Source organism: Cenococcum geophilum, assembly GCF_001692895.1.
Source record: "Cenococcum geophilum 1.58 unplaced genomic scaffold K441scaffold_19, whole genome shotgun sequence".
NCBI classification, from domain to species: Eukaryota; Fungi; Ascomycota; class Dothideomycetes; order Gloniales; family Gloniaceae; genus Cenococcum; species Cenococcum geophilum.
Window position 1 is genome coordinate 739,129 of NW_027137577.1, and position 13,119 is coordinate 752,247.

Here is a 13,119-nt window from a genome sequence, read left to right on the forward strand (position 1 = left end):
TCCTCTTTAAGGGCTAAGAATTAGTCGTCTCCCAAGATAATTATATTATTAGTTTATATACTAACGATTCTAAATAGGGTTCCCGTAGTTATAATAAGGAAGTAGGGATTAAATATAGAAGTAGTTATTAAAAGCTTCTCTTTATGGTGCTTGCTATAGGTAGCCCACTAATAAGTTCCTGCCTCTATAATTCCATATAATAGCTTAAGCATAACTATAATCGTATCTTTAGGATACTGGTGGCGAATTTGCTCTAAAAGGTATGCCAATATTAAGCGCTAAAGGTGCGTCTCTAATTAGGTATAGGCTTAAGTAATATCTTATAAATAAACCGCCATTTTATTCTTTATTAAGGAGGGAGCTAATATAACAATAACTCGCTAACTAGCTCGTTAAATTATAGGAGATTATATAAGAATTATCTCTTTACTATTATCGTTATAACCTTAAATAATAAGCCTTAATTTCTTAAATAGGGCGTTAATAGCTTTACCCTTAATCTTATTAACCATCCTTAACTTAAATATATAAACTTTATTAAACTTAGTAGGGTTATACTTCTTAAATTTAAAGACCTCTCTTATAATAAGACCATCGATCTCTTACTTATTAGATACTTAGAAAGGAGCTTTTAGAGTTATAATACGACCTTCCTTTTAGAGCTGTTTTGCAAGCTTAAAGTTAGCCTTTTCCTTAGCTGTTATAAAGGCTATTAACAGCTTAACTTTATTCTTAATAGCAGTAATAAATTACTCTTTAAAATTAATAAAATGTTGGCAATTTTATAATCCCTTTAGGCGACCTCTACCGCGTTATAGTTATGGCTTATCTACTATAATTATATTAAAATCTTCTAGAGCACGTTAATCATGGCTCTCCTTTAAGGCATTTTCTATTGCATCCTATAAAGGCTTAAAACTATTATCTTTATAGTAAGGCTTATTAATAGTTAAATGGAATTAAGTGGGTCTATAAGGCATTTAAATAGTATAAGTCTAACTATCTATTATAATGAGTTAATATAGGCCTAAATATTCTCCCTTTTTACGCCATACGCGTACTTTAGACTGGAGTAGTAGATTAAGCGTAGTTAATATATTTAAGCCATTTCTTATTCCTAGTGCGTTATTAACCTAGCGTATAATATAGAGACGTCGCACCTCCTTTATTACCTTATAAATAGCCTTAGCTTATTATATAACGGAGAAAGATAGTAAAGAATTATTAGTTATTTAAGGGTAGGCGCTAAAGACTAGCAATATAGGTACAAGTCTATCTAGGCCAGCGGAATTATTAATAGCTTTAACAGCTATTTATAAGGTAAGTTTTTTACTAAAGTCCTTTAGTTCTAAAGAGATAATCTTATATATACGGCGTAATAGTATATAATATCGTTCTACTTTTCTAATACTATTATATACCTTAACGGGGACTTCCTTAACCTTAATTGCCATTACCTTTATCTATTATCGGAACTCTATAAATAAAAAGTTCTTTTCTATATTATAAATAATTTAATTAATAACAATAATAAATTCAATTTACCGCCCGTCCCGGTCCCCCTAATGGGTCCACGCAGGCTAATACCTTCTATAGGAAAAACTCTATCTTTGAGAAAACCCAGTCGCGGGCCGCGCTGGAGAGATGACAGCGTTCCGATATCGGGGCGCCGGCGGCTCGCCTTCTACTTTGCTTAAAGTCTGTATATTAAGCCAACTGACCGCGCTTCGCGGACAATCTTACACTACCCCTTCTTCCCTTATTCTTTTGCCCTTATCCTTTTACTAGTTCTTTTATTAGTCCTTTTACCAGTCCTCTAGGCTTTAAAAAGGCTAGTATCTACTTATATCCTCTGCATCCATTACCTTTATAGCCCGGAACTAAGTTAGGGTACCTAACTGCACTAGCCATTTTGCAGCCGCATAGGCACTTCTTTTGTTGCTTAAGACGTCTTGTAGACGTTTAGAAGTGCATTGTGCTATAAGATCTGCCCTTTAGTATTATGGACATAGAAATAGTATATAGTATACTATCTGTCTCCTCTAGCTATATTCGCACCGTGGGAGGATTCCTGGTACTCTAATGGATGCAAGCTATATCTTAAGCCCTATTACCTCTATACGGAGGAGAAATAGTATAGTAGTCTCTGCTTTTGTTAGATCTTCGTATAGTGGGATTATAGGTTTCCCCTATGGGGTCTTCCACATGGTTTCTATGCGATTTTTAGCCTTTGCTTGCTACTGTCGGCGCTATTCTAGGTCTGCCCATTTCGCGATAAGGGTGGTTTCTCGCTAGCGGTGCTAGTGGCCTCCTATGCGGTAACGGCGCTCTATTTACGCTCTGCCGGCGTTCCGCTGGCTGCGCCTATAGGGGTTTATTATAGCTTCCCGCTCTATACAGTCCTTCTAGTATTTAAGGAACCCCTATATCTTATTCTTATGGTCCTTTACACGGTCCCTAAGCGCTTCTAGTAGCACTAGTAGCCGTCTTATTTTCCGCCGGCGCTTTACTAATATTTTCTAAATACCCTTAAGTGCCTCTACTAATTCCTTTTCTACCCTATTAGAGGCCGTCTTAGCAGCTCTTTAGAGGGCTGTCGTTTTAATATAGAGTTAGATTAGGGGAATGGCCGCTTCCTTCTCCATTGCAGCTATTGGTGTACGTTAGTATGCCCCTATAATCCTACGGAGGCACTAGTTCTAGACTTTCTGTAGTAGTTTAAGCAGGCTTTTTGCTGGCGCTCCGCCGTCGTCCCGTACTCCCTACACTTGGGCGCCGTATAGCATTGCTAGTTAGACGGTGGCCGTGTATAGGAGGCGCGAGCGGCGCATTAATGGGCCCTATGTGGATATAGTGATCCTTAACATTGCTTTAAAGGCTGCTAAGCCTTTACTTGCCGCCTTTTTAATCTATTCTTTCTACTAAAGCTTAGGGTCCACCTAAACCCCTAGGATTCGTATACTGGTTTTTTAGGGAGCTGTCTCGCAGCTAGCAATACGCACGGTAGACGTAAGGTCTGTAGTAGCGTGGCGCCGTCGCCTTGTAAAGTGCATTAGCTAGTACTTTTTAGGGGCAAACGCTACGCCGTGTTGGTTTGCCTATATAATATAGTAGTTATAGGCGGCTTCTAATTATTAACAGTTCTTTGCTGTAGAGTCCCCCTAGGTAATAAGGTTTGTATTATCTATAAAGCCAAACCCTAGCGTGCCGCTATTAGGGCTTTAGAATTTCTCTAAGAGTTTTAATATAAAAAAGAGAAATAGAATTAGTAATAGGGGAGACCCCTAAGGGATACCTGTCTGTGTCTAGATCTAGTTGCTCTTATATCCTATGAACTTAATGCGGGTCTTATATACTGTTAGGAAGCTTTATACGAAGTCTATAAGCTACTTTAAAAAGGCTTTTCTTTTTAAGATATGGAGGAGCCTATTATAGGAGACATTATTAAATGCCCCTGCTAAGTCTAGGCTTAGCATTAACACCACGCACCTGCGGCGCGTTCGCTACGCTGTCTATATGTAGGAGCTAAACAGTCCTACCGCTAATAGTGTGGATTACTTACGCCTTACTCCTATCTGGTTCCAAGGGAGTAGCCTATACTCTTCCGCTGCCTCTAATATAATATTAGCTATATGCTTCTCTAAGACTTTTGCTAGCGTATTCTTAAGGGTAATTAGTCTATAGCTACCTGGAAGGGAGTAATCTTTCTTTCCTTCTTTACGTAGAACTATAGTTATAGATTCTTTAAGGCTTTCTAGTATTATTCTGTTGGTGAAATAGTTACTAGCTGCTTCTGCTAGGTCTTTTGCGATAACTAGGGCAACTACTTTAAGTATCTTATTTGGTATGCCATCTGGCCCTAGGGCTTTTCTATTTAAAAGGCTCCTAATTAACTTGCTAATTTCTTCTACTGAAATAATAGGGCTAATATTAAGTGCCCTTTAATTTATTATTGCCTCTATCTTAATATTACTAAGGTCCGCCGTTCTAGTTTTAGAAAAGAACTTAGCTGCAAGGATATCCGCTTTTATAGTATTATTGTCTGTTAAGGGGTCCTTAATAGACCTCCTAAGGTCTAGTAGATAGGGGTTAGTCTTTACTATGCTTGCTTTTTTACTCCACTTTAATAAAATCTAAAGTCCTTTATTATAGGGTTTTGATTTATCCTTAGTAAGTTCGTAAATAAAGCGCCTCTAGTTATCCTGACTAACTCTTCTAGTTTCTTTCTAAAGTTAATTTCTTAGTGCTAGGTATCTTTAGTAGTCCTAGGGGTTGTTATAGACTTAATACTAACGTTGTGCTTAGTGGGCGCTAGCATAAAGCTATATAATATATGGCGACTATTCTTGGCGGGCCTGCCGGCTAGGTTATGCTTATGGGCAGTATTTATTAAGTGCTTATTTAATCCCTTCCTAAAGGATTTAAAGGGGGTCTTTAGATATGGCCTAGTTAAGCTCCTAAATGCCTTAGAGGAGGCCCTATACGTCTAGCTTTTTAAGGGCGAGGCGCTAGCGTTCCGCCGGCGGATAGCTGGCGTTATTAATTTGGATATAAATAGGTATGTGGTCTCTTATAAGGGCCTATTCCTTAACTATACTATAGAAGTTGACTTTCCTATATAGATTTGGAGATATAAACGTAAGGTTAATTACACTTTCCTATTGCCCCCTTTTCTATATAGGCTCTCCTTTTAGTATAGCGAGTATAAGACCTCTAGCATCGGTTTCGGCCAGTAGGCGTTCCGCCTGCTCCTCGCTAGCTATATACTTTCTACCCTATATTAGGTGGTGGGTGTTAAAGTCGCCTAAGAGTATAATTTCTCCCTTGGCCTCCTTAATGGCTGCTTTAACCTTAGGCCATGTCCTAATCTAAGGGCCATCTTTGCGTGGGTTATAGACGTTAATAATTATAATCTCTAGCCCCTCTAGGCGCACCTAGAGAGCTGTGGTAAAGGGGCTATACTATCTACGCTTTTAGTGCGTGGTATTAATATTCTAGCTAATTATAAAGCAGACCTTTATTATAGGGAGGGCATTATACGTAAGTGTAAATCCTCTTAGGCAGTACGTTAATTTGGTATATCTATTATATACTAGCTTCTGGACTGTAAGGACCTGGTAGTCCGCTAGCGTAACGCTGTTAAAGAAGGGGCGGCATGCCCCTTAGTTTGCATTTCCGTAGTTATACTAGATAATTATACACCTACTTATCTGGAGTGGGTATGGGTTTATCTATATCTGTGTCCTATTCCTCTTTATTTTCGCTAGTAACTGTTATTACTTTATTAACGCGAAGCTGGAGCCTTAATTATAATCTATCTCTGCTTGCTTTATTAATAAAAGATAGTTTACCTGGTCCCCGTTTAAGTAGTTATTCTTAGGTCCCTAATAATTTCTATCCTCTTTTCTTATTAGTGATGATTATAAAATTTCCTAGTATTAGGGGTTGGTGTGGTATTATTTCTATGGCTTCTTGTATACGGAGCAACTGCGTTAAAAGGGCTATCTTTTTTACTTAGATACCCTTAAGGTAGCTCTAAAAGGTCCTATATTCCTTTCTTTGCCATACTTTATAGGCTTTACTATAGTTAACGCAGGATACCCTTTCCTTAGGGCAGTCTATAGTGCTATATAGTCCTACGTATTATCCGCATTTTATTAGCTTTCCGCATACGCTTTGTATATATCCCTATTAGTTATATTGGTAGCATTACTTTATAATTAGGCTGTTCTTAAATAGCCTAGTCTTAAAAAGCTAGGATTTAATAACTATTCCACTTTATATAATCTTTTACTAGATTACCTAGGTTAGGATACTAATAACTAATATTCCTTTGGTCTTCTTAGGTTCTCTTTAGGCGCTGCTAGGGTTTGCCTAGCGTCTTACCTACGCTTTAGGGTCGTGTAGCCATCGGATCTAGCTAATGGCTACCCCCAGCATAAGGTGCTTTATAGCTTTGTAGATAGATTAGATTAGTTCCTAGTTATCTACGTTCCTTCCGCTATTAATTAGGGTCTTAAGTAGGACCCTAGGTACTTTTAGGAGGTAGTTTTTTCTTAGTATCTTAAGTCCTGGCGTGTCTGGTCCGTTTAGGATTTAATCCTTTATTATTTAGGAGGGGACGTAAATATCTACATCCCTACTATTAAGGGTGCGTACGGCGTATACGCTTAGTATTATTCTCTGGATAGTCTTAAGGAGCTCCCCTAGTTTGTGGCCTTGGGGCTCCTTAAGCCGGACACATACGGTTGCCCTCTGTGGCGCCGCGACTGCGTTTACTGTGCGGGCCGCCTGCGCAGCAACAGCTGCCCAGGTCTAGCCCTGTATTAAGGGGGCTCCTAGTCCTAAGGGTCCTCCTTTACGCATTTCCTTTTGGATTTCCTTAATGCTGGCTTTAATCCGGTTAAGTTGGGTCTTAGTCTCCTTTTCCTGGGTTATTTGCGGGGCTAGACGCGTTAAAAGGGCTTTAACGCGTTATATTGCCTTTTAGACGGCAGCAAGTATCTAATACCGTGGAATTTCTTCCTCCTCTTTTATGAGATTATCTTTAATTTGTCTGAGTGTTTCTTTTAATTTTTACCATTACTGGTTAAGCTAGCAGCTGGCCTTTTTATGTTATTGCCCACCTGGTTCGTGGTTTAGCTCCCTTATGTTACGACTTTCGCGACTCTAGCGGGAAGCTTGCGTCCCGCTATTGTCCCCCATGCCTTGCAGATGGGGGCGACGTGGTTTTGTGGGGTTTCCTAGGGCGGGGAGTAGAATTCCGATGTCGAATTGCTTTATTAAGTGGTTTTTGGGCTGGTTTCGCTGCTGTTGCGGCTTTTTAGATAATTTAATTAGGGGGTCCTAAATAGACATTAATTTAGCATAACTAAAGGGTATCCTATGCGTTTTTGGCTAATATATCTTTTAAGAAACGCGCGGCTTAAAAGAAGGTTAAGAAGTTAATAACTTAGAGTACTAGCCTCTACGTAGCCGAAATAAGTGTCGGTTTGGGGCACGTGCGCACCCACCAAAATCATGCTTCACGATCATCGTTTACAACACCATAATACAGCCAAATCAATTCAATATCGAGTNATCTGCCCGTCAGCCCTAATGCACTCATGCAGGCGCTTCGTATACCAGCTGTACATCTCTGCAATCTTCTCCTGATCCACTTAATTCTTCCAAACATCTATAAAACGCTCCAATGCTATATCCTCCTCTTCTACGCGCTTTAAATGGAACTTCTTCTTAACAGAATGGGCTAAGGACTCCACAATTAATAGATCTAGTAATAGACCAGGCAATGTTAGAAGCTTTAAGTCCCATTCCTTTACCTAGGCTAAAGACTCCCTTAATTTATGCGCTGAATCTACATCCTAACATAAAGTAATTCCCTTAATATTAAACTTTAAAAGAAGCCATGGCAACACCTGCTCGGTGTAGGCTTTTAAGCTTATTTTACCTACCTAGTTATCTACCTTATATAAGAAGAACTTCTTCTAGGTCCTACTAATAACAACAAAGACATTAAACAGTTTAAAATACTTCTTCTCTTAGGCCTTCTCCTTTTCATCCTTTTTAGTAACTCCCTTCTTCCTATAAACATTCTGTGGCAAATAGCGGTAAAGATTACCACTCCTTTTTTTAATTCTATGGGTTTCTTCTGCACCTAAACCAAAGTAATATTTATCGCAAAAAGCAACATTATTCCAGTCCTTAGGATGGGGTCTTTCTTTTAGCTGTAAATAGTACCAATTCTTCCTTTTATCTGCCTGCTCTGGGTTAAGCCACTTCTCTTCCTCTATCTTTGCATTAATATATCCTTCATCCTCTTTCATAGCTCTTTAAATTGGCTTATTTCCAAGAGGTTAGCGACCTATTCTCCAAGTTAAAACCATTAGAAGATCTTTGCAATTTAGGGCCTCTTAAACAATAGTCTGCCATAGGGCTGATTTTAAGTCTTAATTAAGATTAGGGTCGTCCAAATACACGGCAATAGCGTGGGTGTCTTCCTTTATAAGGGCTCGATTTCTCCCTCTTATTTCTAGCCTAGAATTATATATAGTTCTACATTGCTTTGAGGCTATAATACGTTACTAAGAGCGCTTAGTAATTCCAGTAGCCTGCTGTATAATAGCTGGAGGAATAGCCTTACCCAGTAATTGGCCAAAGATTTTGGCGTAGAGAACTCCTATGCGTAGAGGAGTCTTTAAATACTTATTTTCCCCATCGTTGTGGTATAATTCTAGGGGTGGGGTAAAGTATTTAGCCCGCATCTTTCGGGATGCAGGCTCCTTAGTGACTCGGGTTATAATTGGTAATTGCACCGAACGAATTTGGGTGCGAAATGGTGGTGTCGTGAGGTTTGTTATGATTGAGGCATGCTCAGGGGCTTTGTTTGGGTGGGGCGTGCACGTGCCCCAAACCGACACTTATTTCGGCTACGTAGAGCTAGCTTACCGCTAAAATATATAACGTTAATAATAATATAGAAGTTAAAGTTATAGTTATCCTTAAGGGTAAACTTAAATCGGCTAGGGGACTTCTAGTTTATTTAGTAGTAATAATAGTACTTTATAAGATGCTTAATTACCTTAACCTTTACTTTATAGCCTGCTTATTAAAGAACCCTAAATAATTAATAAACGGATAGGTGGCCAAAATAACGGTGCAGTTGGCGTAATTCCAACTTAATTAAGTAACTTTAAGTAATACTCTTTTCTAGTTAATAAAGGAGCAACTAGGGGTAACCCTACTTGCGTATAACAGGCACCTAATTATCTCCCTAAATAAGTATATTCTTAAGATTATTAAGCCTAACGCCTAACTTATTTATATCTTTAATGTAAAATAGAAATAGGGTATTTGTGGGAATAATATAAAAAGTAATATACCCTAAGGGGGTTTAAACCCTAATTATGCTAAAAAAAATTATAGTACCTTTTCTAAAACAAATTATATATTAGCCTACCGTTAATTAGTTAATCTAAACAGAGCTATTAAGCTGCTAAAAAGCTTAAACTTAAGGTTCTCCTACTATAGATACTCCTACGGCTCCTATATCTAGCATAATACCATAAAAGACATTTACTAAGTATCTGTTGTTAAAGGGAAATGCAGAACTCTCCTTTAGCTTATTAAAAATATCTAACTTCGTAATAGAATAGAGCGTAGATTAGTTATTAAGAATAGCGACGGTTTATATACCATCTACCTTACTATACTTAGTAAAGTATTAGTTAAAAGAGTAGTTCTCAATTTCTATATCTATAAGGAGCTATTTAGTCTCATTAACCTTACCCTTAAAATCTTCTACGCCTTTATATTAAACTAGGAAGCTTTAAAAATAGGCTATAGTAACCTTACAATTTCTAATATTTCTTATACTCTAACGAAACTTATTATATACCTCCTTTCACTTATTAAGGGAGTGTCTAGTTAACTAACAATTTGGCTTCTTATAAATGTAGTACTTTTTTTAGCAATTATTTTAAAATAAACCTTTATAAGGACCTCTACGGTTGCCTTATAGTCGACATTAATTATACCCTCTTCTATATTCGCTACCACGGCCACTATATATTTAATTAGTCTAGTTATAATCGTGCTAGTCGGGAATACTTATTTAGGTAGGGTTTTTAGTATAAAACTATTAAGATTCTTATATTTATATCGCAGTACCTATAGCGGAGCGTAGCTTAGCATATACTCCTTTAAACGTATCTATAGGTTTATATAGCGCTAAGTTACACTTAAGAACGCTATAGCATGCTAAGATAACCTAGTCCCTTAGGCTGTTTTTATTTTAGTAAGTTTTAGTAAGGCTATATTAGATTTTCTAGAGTTTATTAAAAAGTAGTTAAAGGTACTCTAAATAAGTCTTTATTAGGTTAGAAGTAATAACTCTTTAAAATATAGTCTCCCGCTATTCGGATATATAAAGTTAGCGATTTTTATTAGTCTTAAAGTAGGCTCTAATAAGCTAAAGCATTATATTAAAGTTATAGTTTTTACCCGTAATATAGTTATAATAAAATATTACTACCTATCCTTTTAATATAATAGAGAAAGCGTAGTAGTACTAGTGGCGTTAAATTTTAACCTTATTACAATAGTTATAAAAGACCTATAGTTTTGCTCTAAGTATATTATATAGTTCTCCTTTAAACTTCTTCTCTTTATCCAAATATACCTTTATTAGATTTATAACTTCTTATAGTAAAGGCTTACCGGTTAACTAGGGTAGAGGAGGTAAAGGCAGAGTAACTCTAAGTAGGAGAGCACCTCTAGGTAGGAGAGTAGCTTTAGGTAGGGGGTTAGCGTTTTAGGGGTTTTAATATAAATTAAAGTTGCCTTCTAAAGAATATGGGTTATTTTTAGGTTTCCATAGTTAATATATAATTTTAGCTTCCGTCTATATTAGTTCTTCTATACTAGTAATAACGGCCTAAATATTACTAGTAATTAGGTTACCGTTTTTAGTAATATATACCCTATTCCTATAAAGGAAGTCTTAAAAATCCTAAACAATATTAACGTTGCTAAGTGCCTAGGTATTAGCAGTCTATCTTATAAAATCCTCCCTAAAATACTCCTATAGTTATAAATCGGCGTAATATTTATTTTGGTAGAATATAATATAGTATAAGAGAAAGCCGTTAACTTGTTTTGCGGTATAAGTTATTATATTAAAGGCGAATTTATCCTAATCTTTATTAATAAGTTTCGCGTACTTAGCTACCCNTAGTANTAAGGAGTCTTTTTAGTTATTTAAAGTAGGCGTAGCCATGTTTTCGGAGGGAGGGAAGTGTTATTAGTATAGGGATTATCATTTGGTACGCGTTCGTGGTTTAGTACGCGTTCGTTATTTAGTACGCATTTATAACGTATATTTGCGATTATAGGGCTTAGGACTAGTTCTAGCCTTAAATCGCAAAGACTTATAAAGCGTGTTATTCTATATAATAGACGCAAGAATCTATAATCTTAAAAAGGCTTAGGACTAGTTCTAGCCTTTAAATCCTTAGATTTATAGAAGAGTTCTATTTAAGGTTTAGGACCAATTCTAACCTTAAAAGATAGCTTCCTCTAGTACGAGTAGCACTGGTATAATAGCTTATCTCTTCTTAGTAGAATACCTAGCTGCTCTATAGTATAACAGTAAAGTTAACTACTAATTAGTATTAGTTATATAAGGTGATATTACGTAGCTACGGTTCGTAAATAGTATAATAATTGTTATTCTTTTGTTTGGAATGAGGGAGGGCGAGAAGCTTAAGGCTCCTCGCTACGCTAGTGCCGCGGCAGCATGTAACGGCAACTTGCCGCACGTAACGGTAACTTACTATATGTGACGGCAATATACCTTATATAGTAACTACTTGCCTTTATTCCTAATAGTTTTAGATCTAAAATATAAATATAACCCGGCTGGTATAACTTCTAGCGCTCCTTTATTAACTGATTATAGTTCTAAAGGCTATTCTAAAGGTAAGGCTAGGGCTATTATACCTTAGGGCGCTAGGACTACTGCGTTAAACCTTAGTCCTAATATATTTAATAATAAGGTAGCGTCTATAGAAATTAACTAGGAGCTAAAGGATATAAGTAAGCTTAAAGAAGATGGCTTCCGAAATACTACTTCTAAACATTTACCGGCATTTATTAATACTTTAGAGAATATTAATAAGCTAGCAGTATTATACCGCCTAATGCCTTTACCAATTTTAAAAAAGGGTACTGCTTTAAAAGAACAGATAATTAATTCCAGTATTTTCTAACCTTCTATATAGAAGACAATATAAGCGGAAATAAATGCTGTCCGTAAAAAGGTGTCTTTAAAACTCTAGGTTAGTGTTGTTAATATATAGGATAATATAAATATAAAGCTTAAGGCGGAAGGCGTAGATAATATAGAATAAAGGCAATAAATAGAGAAGGGGTGCAGGCAGCTTTGGAGGAGTTGAAGGTGTACTAGGTATTAGGTTATTTTTTTTCTATCCTTAAGCGTTTCTTACCTACTAAATAGGGTCTATAAAGAAACGTTAGGGGATAACGTTTTAGGTGGGGGTAGTAATATAGTAGTATAGAATGCTCCTTAGTTATTTTAGTTTATTTCTTATTACGTGCGGGGGGCTTAGGGTTATATATATTATAGAAGCAACCTAGGCTTTAACCTTATTCTAAAAAAAATCTAACTTACCCTCTAGTTATTCTTCTACCTTTTTAGCGTGACTTATTTAGTCCCATTCCCCTTATAATGCTTAATTAAGTATTATCTTTTAGTATTAGGCTTTGCTCTTCCACACTAGCTCTTTATTATTTACTACTATAATTAGATCAGTGTCTATATATTACCTTCCCTTTTAAAAAGTAGCTAGATTTAATTAACCTATAGCTTTACCTATAGGCTTATTAAAATATTAGATACTTAGTTTAACTTTAATAATATTCTTAACAAGATTCTTAAATCTACTCCTTTTCCTTAGCTTCTACTACAGCTTCTACTACTTCCTCCACTACCTCTATAGAGGAAGCCTTATATCTAACTTAAATGGCTACCTTTTAGAAATAGGCCTTAATAGATATTATTTATACGCTAACGGCTAAATCGGGAAAGTAGTATCTAGTAATAGCTAGAGAGTACCTTTTAGGCTAGCTAGAGGCAAGAGCTCTAATAAATGTAATATCTAAAGCAGTAGCGAAATTTATATAGGAAGAGGTTATCTAAGATAGGGAGTGTTTAGATAACTTTTTATTAACAAAGGACTAGAGAATAAGGATATAGTTACTATTCTCGCAGAAATATATAGGATTTATTAAGTAGTTATATTAGCCTACTATCTATAAAGATAAGGCCTACTCGGCCCCTACTGGGTCTCCGACTTTTGCTGCGCAAAAGGCCTCGCGTAGCGAGGCCCTACTAGCTCAACGATAATCACACTCAACGATAACATCTGTCAAAAATCATCAATTTACTCGTCCCTAGTGTTTTCTATGGCCAAAAAAAAGCGCGAATTATCTGATTATAATGCTACTGTCCTCCGCATTGAAGCCGCGCTTAAAGAGCTCCGTGCAGTGCCAAATCCAAATATCCTCCAATACGCTAGGTCTTACAACCTACCCTACTAG

At 36.6% G+C, this 13,119-nt stretch overlaps 1 protein-coding gene across 1 annotated transcript; it reads right to left on the reverse strand.

Moving 5' to 3' along the window:
- Positions 1 to 7,103: 7,103 nt before the first annotated feature.
- Positions 7,104 to 7,583, reverse strand: K441DRAFT_659315 (uncharacterized protein; the record flags this gene model as incomplete). Its single annotated transcript, XM_067648506.1, has 1 exon — positions 7,104 to 7,583. A coding segment is annotated over one exon (162 nt), but the record flags the coding sequence as incomplete, so codon positions are not given.
- Positions 7,584 to 13,119: the final 5,536 nt, after the last annotated feature.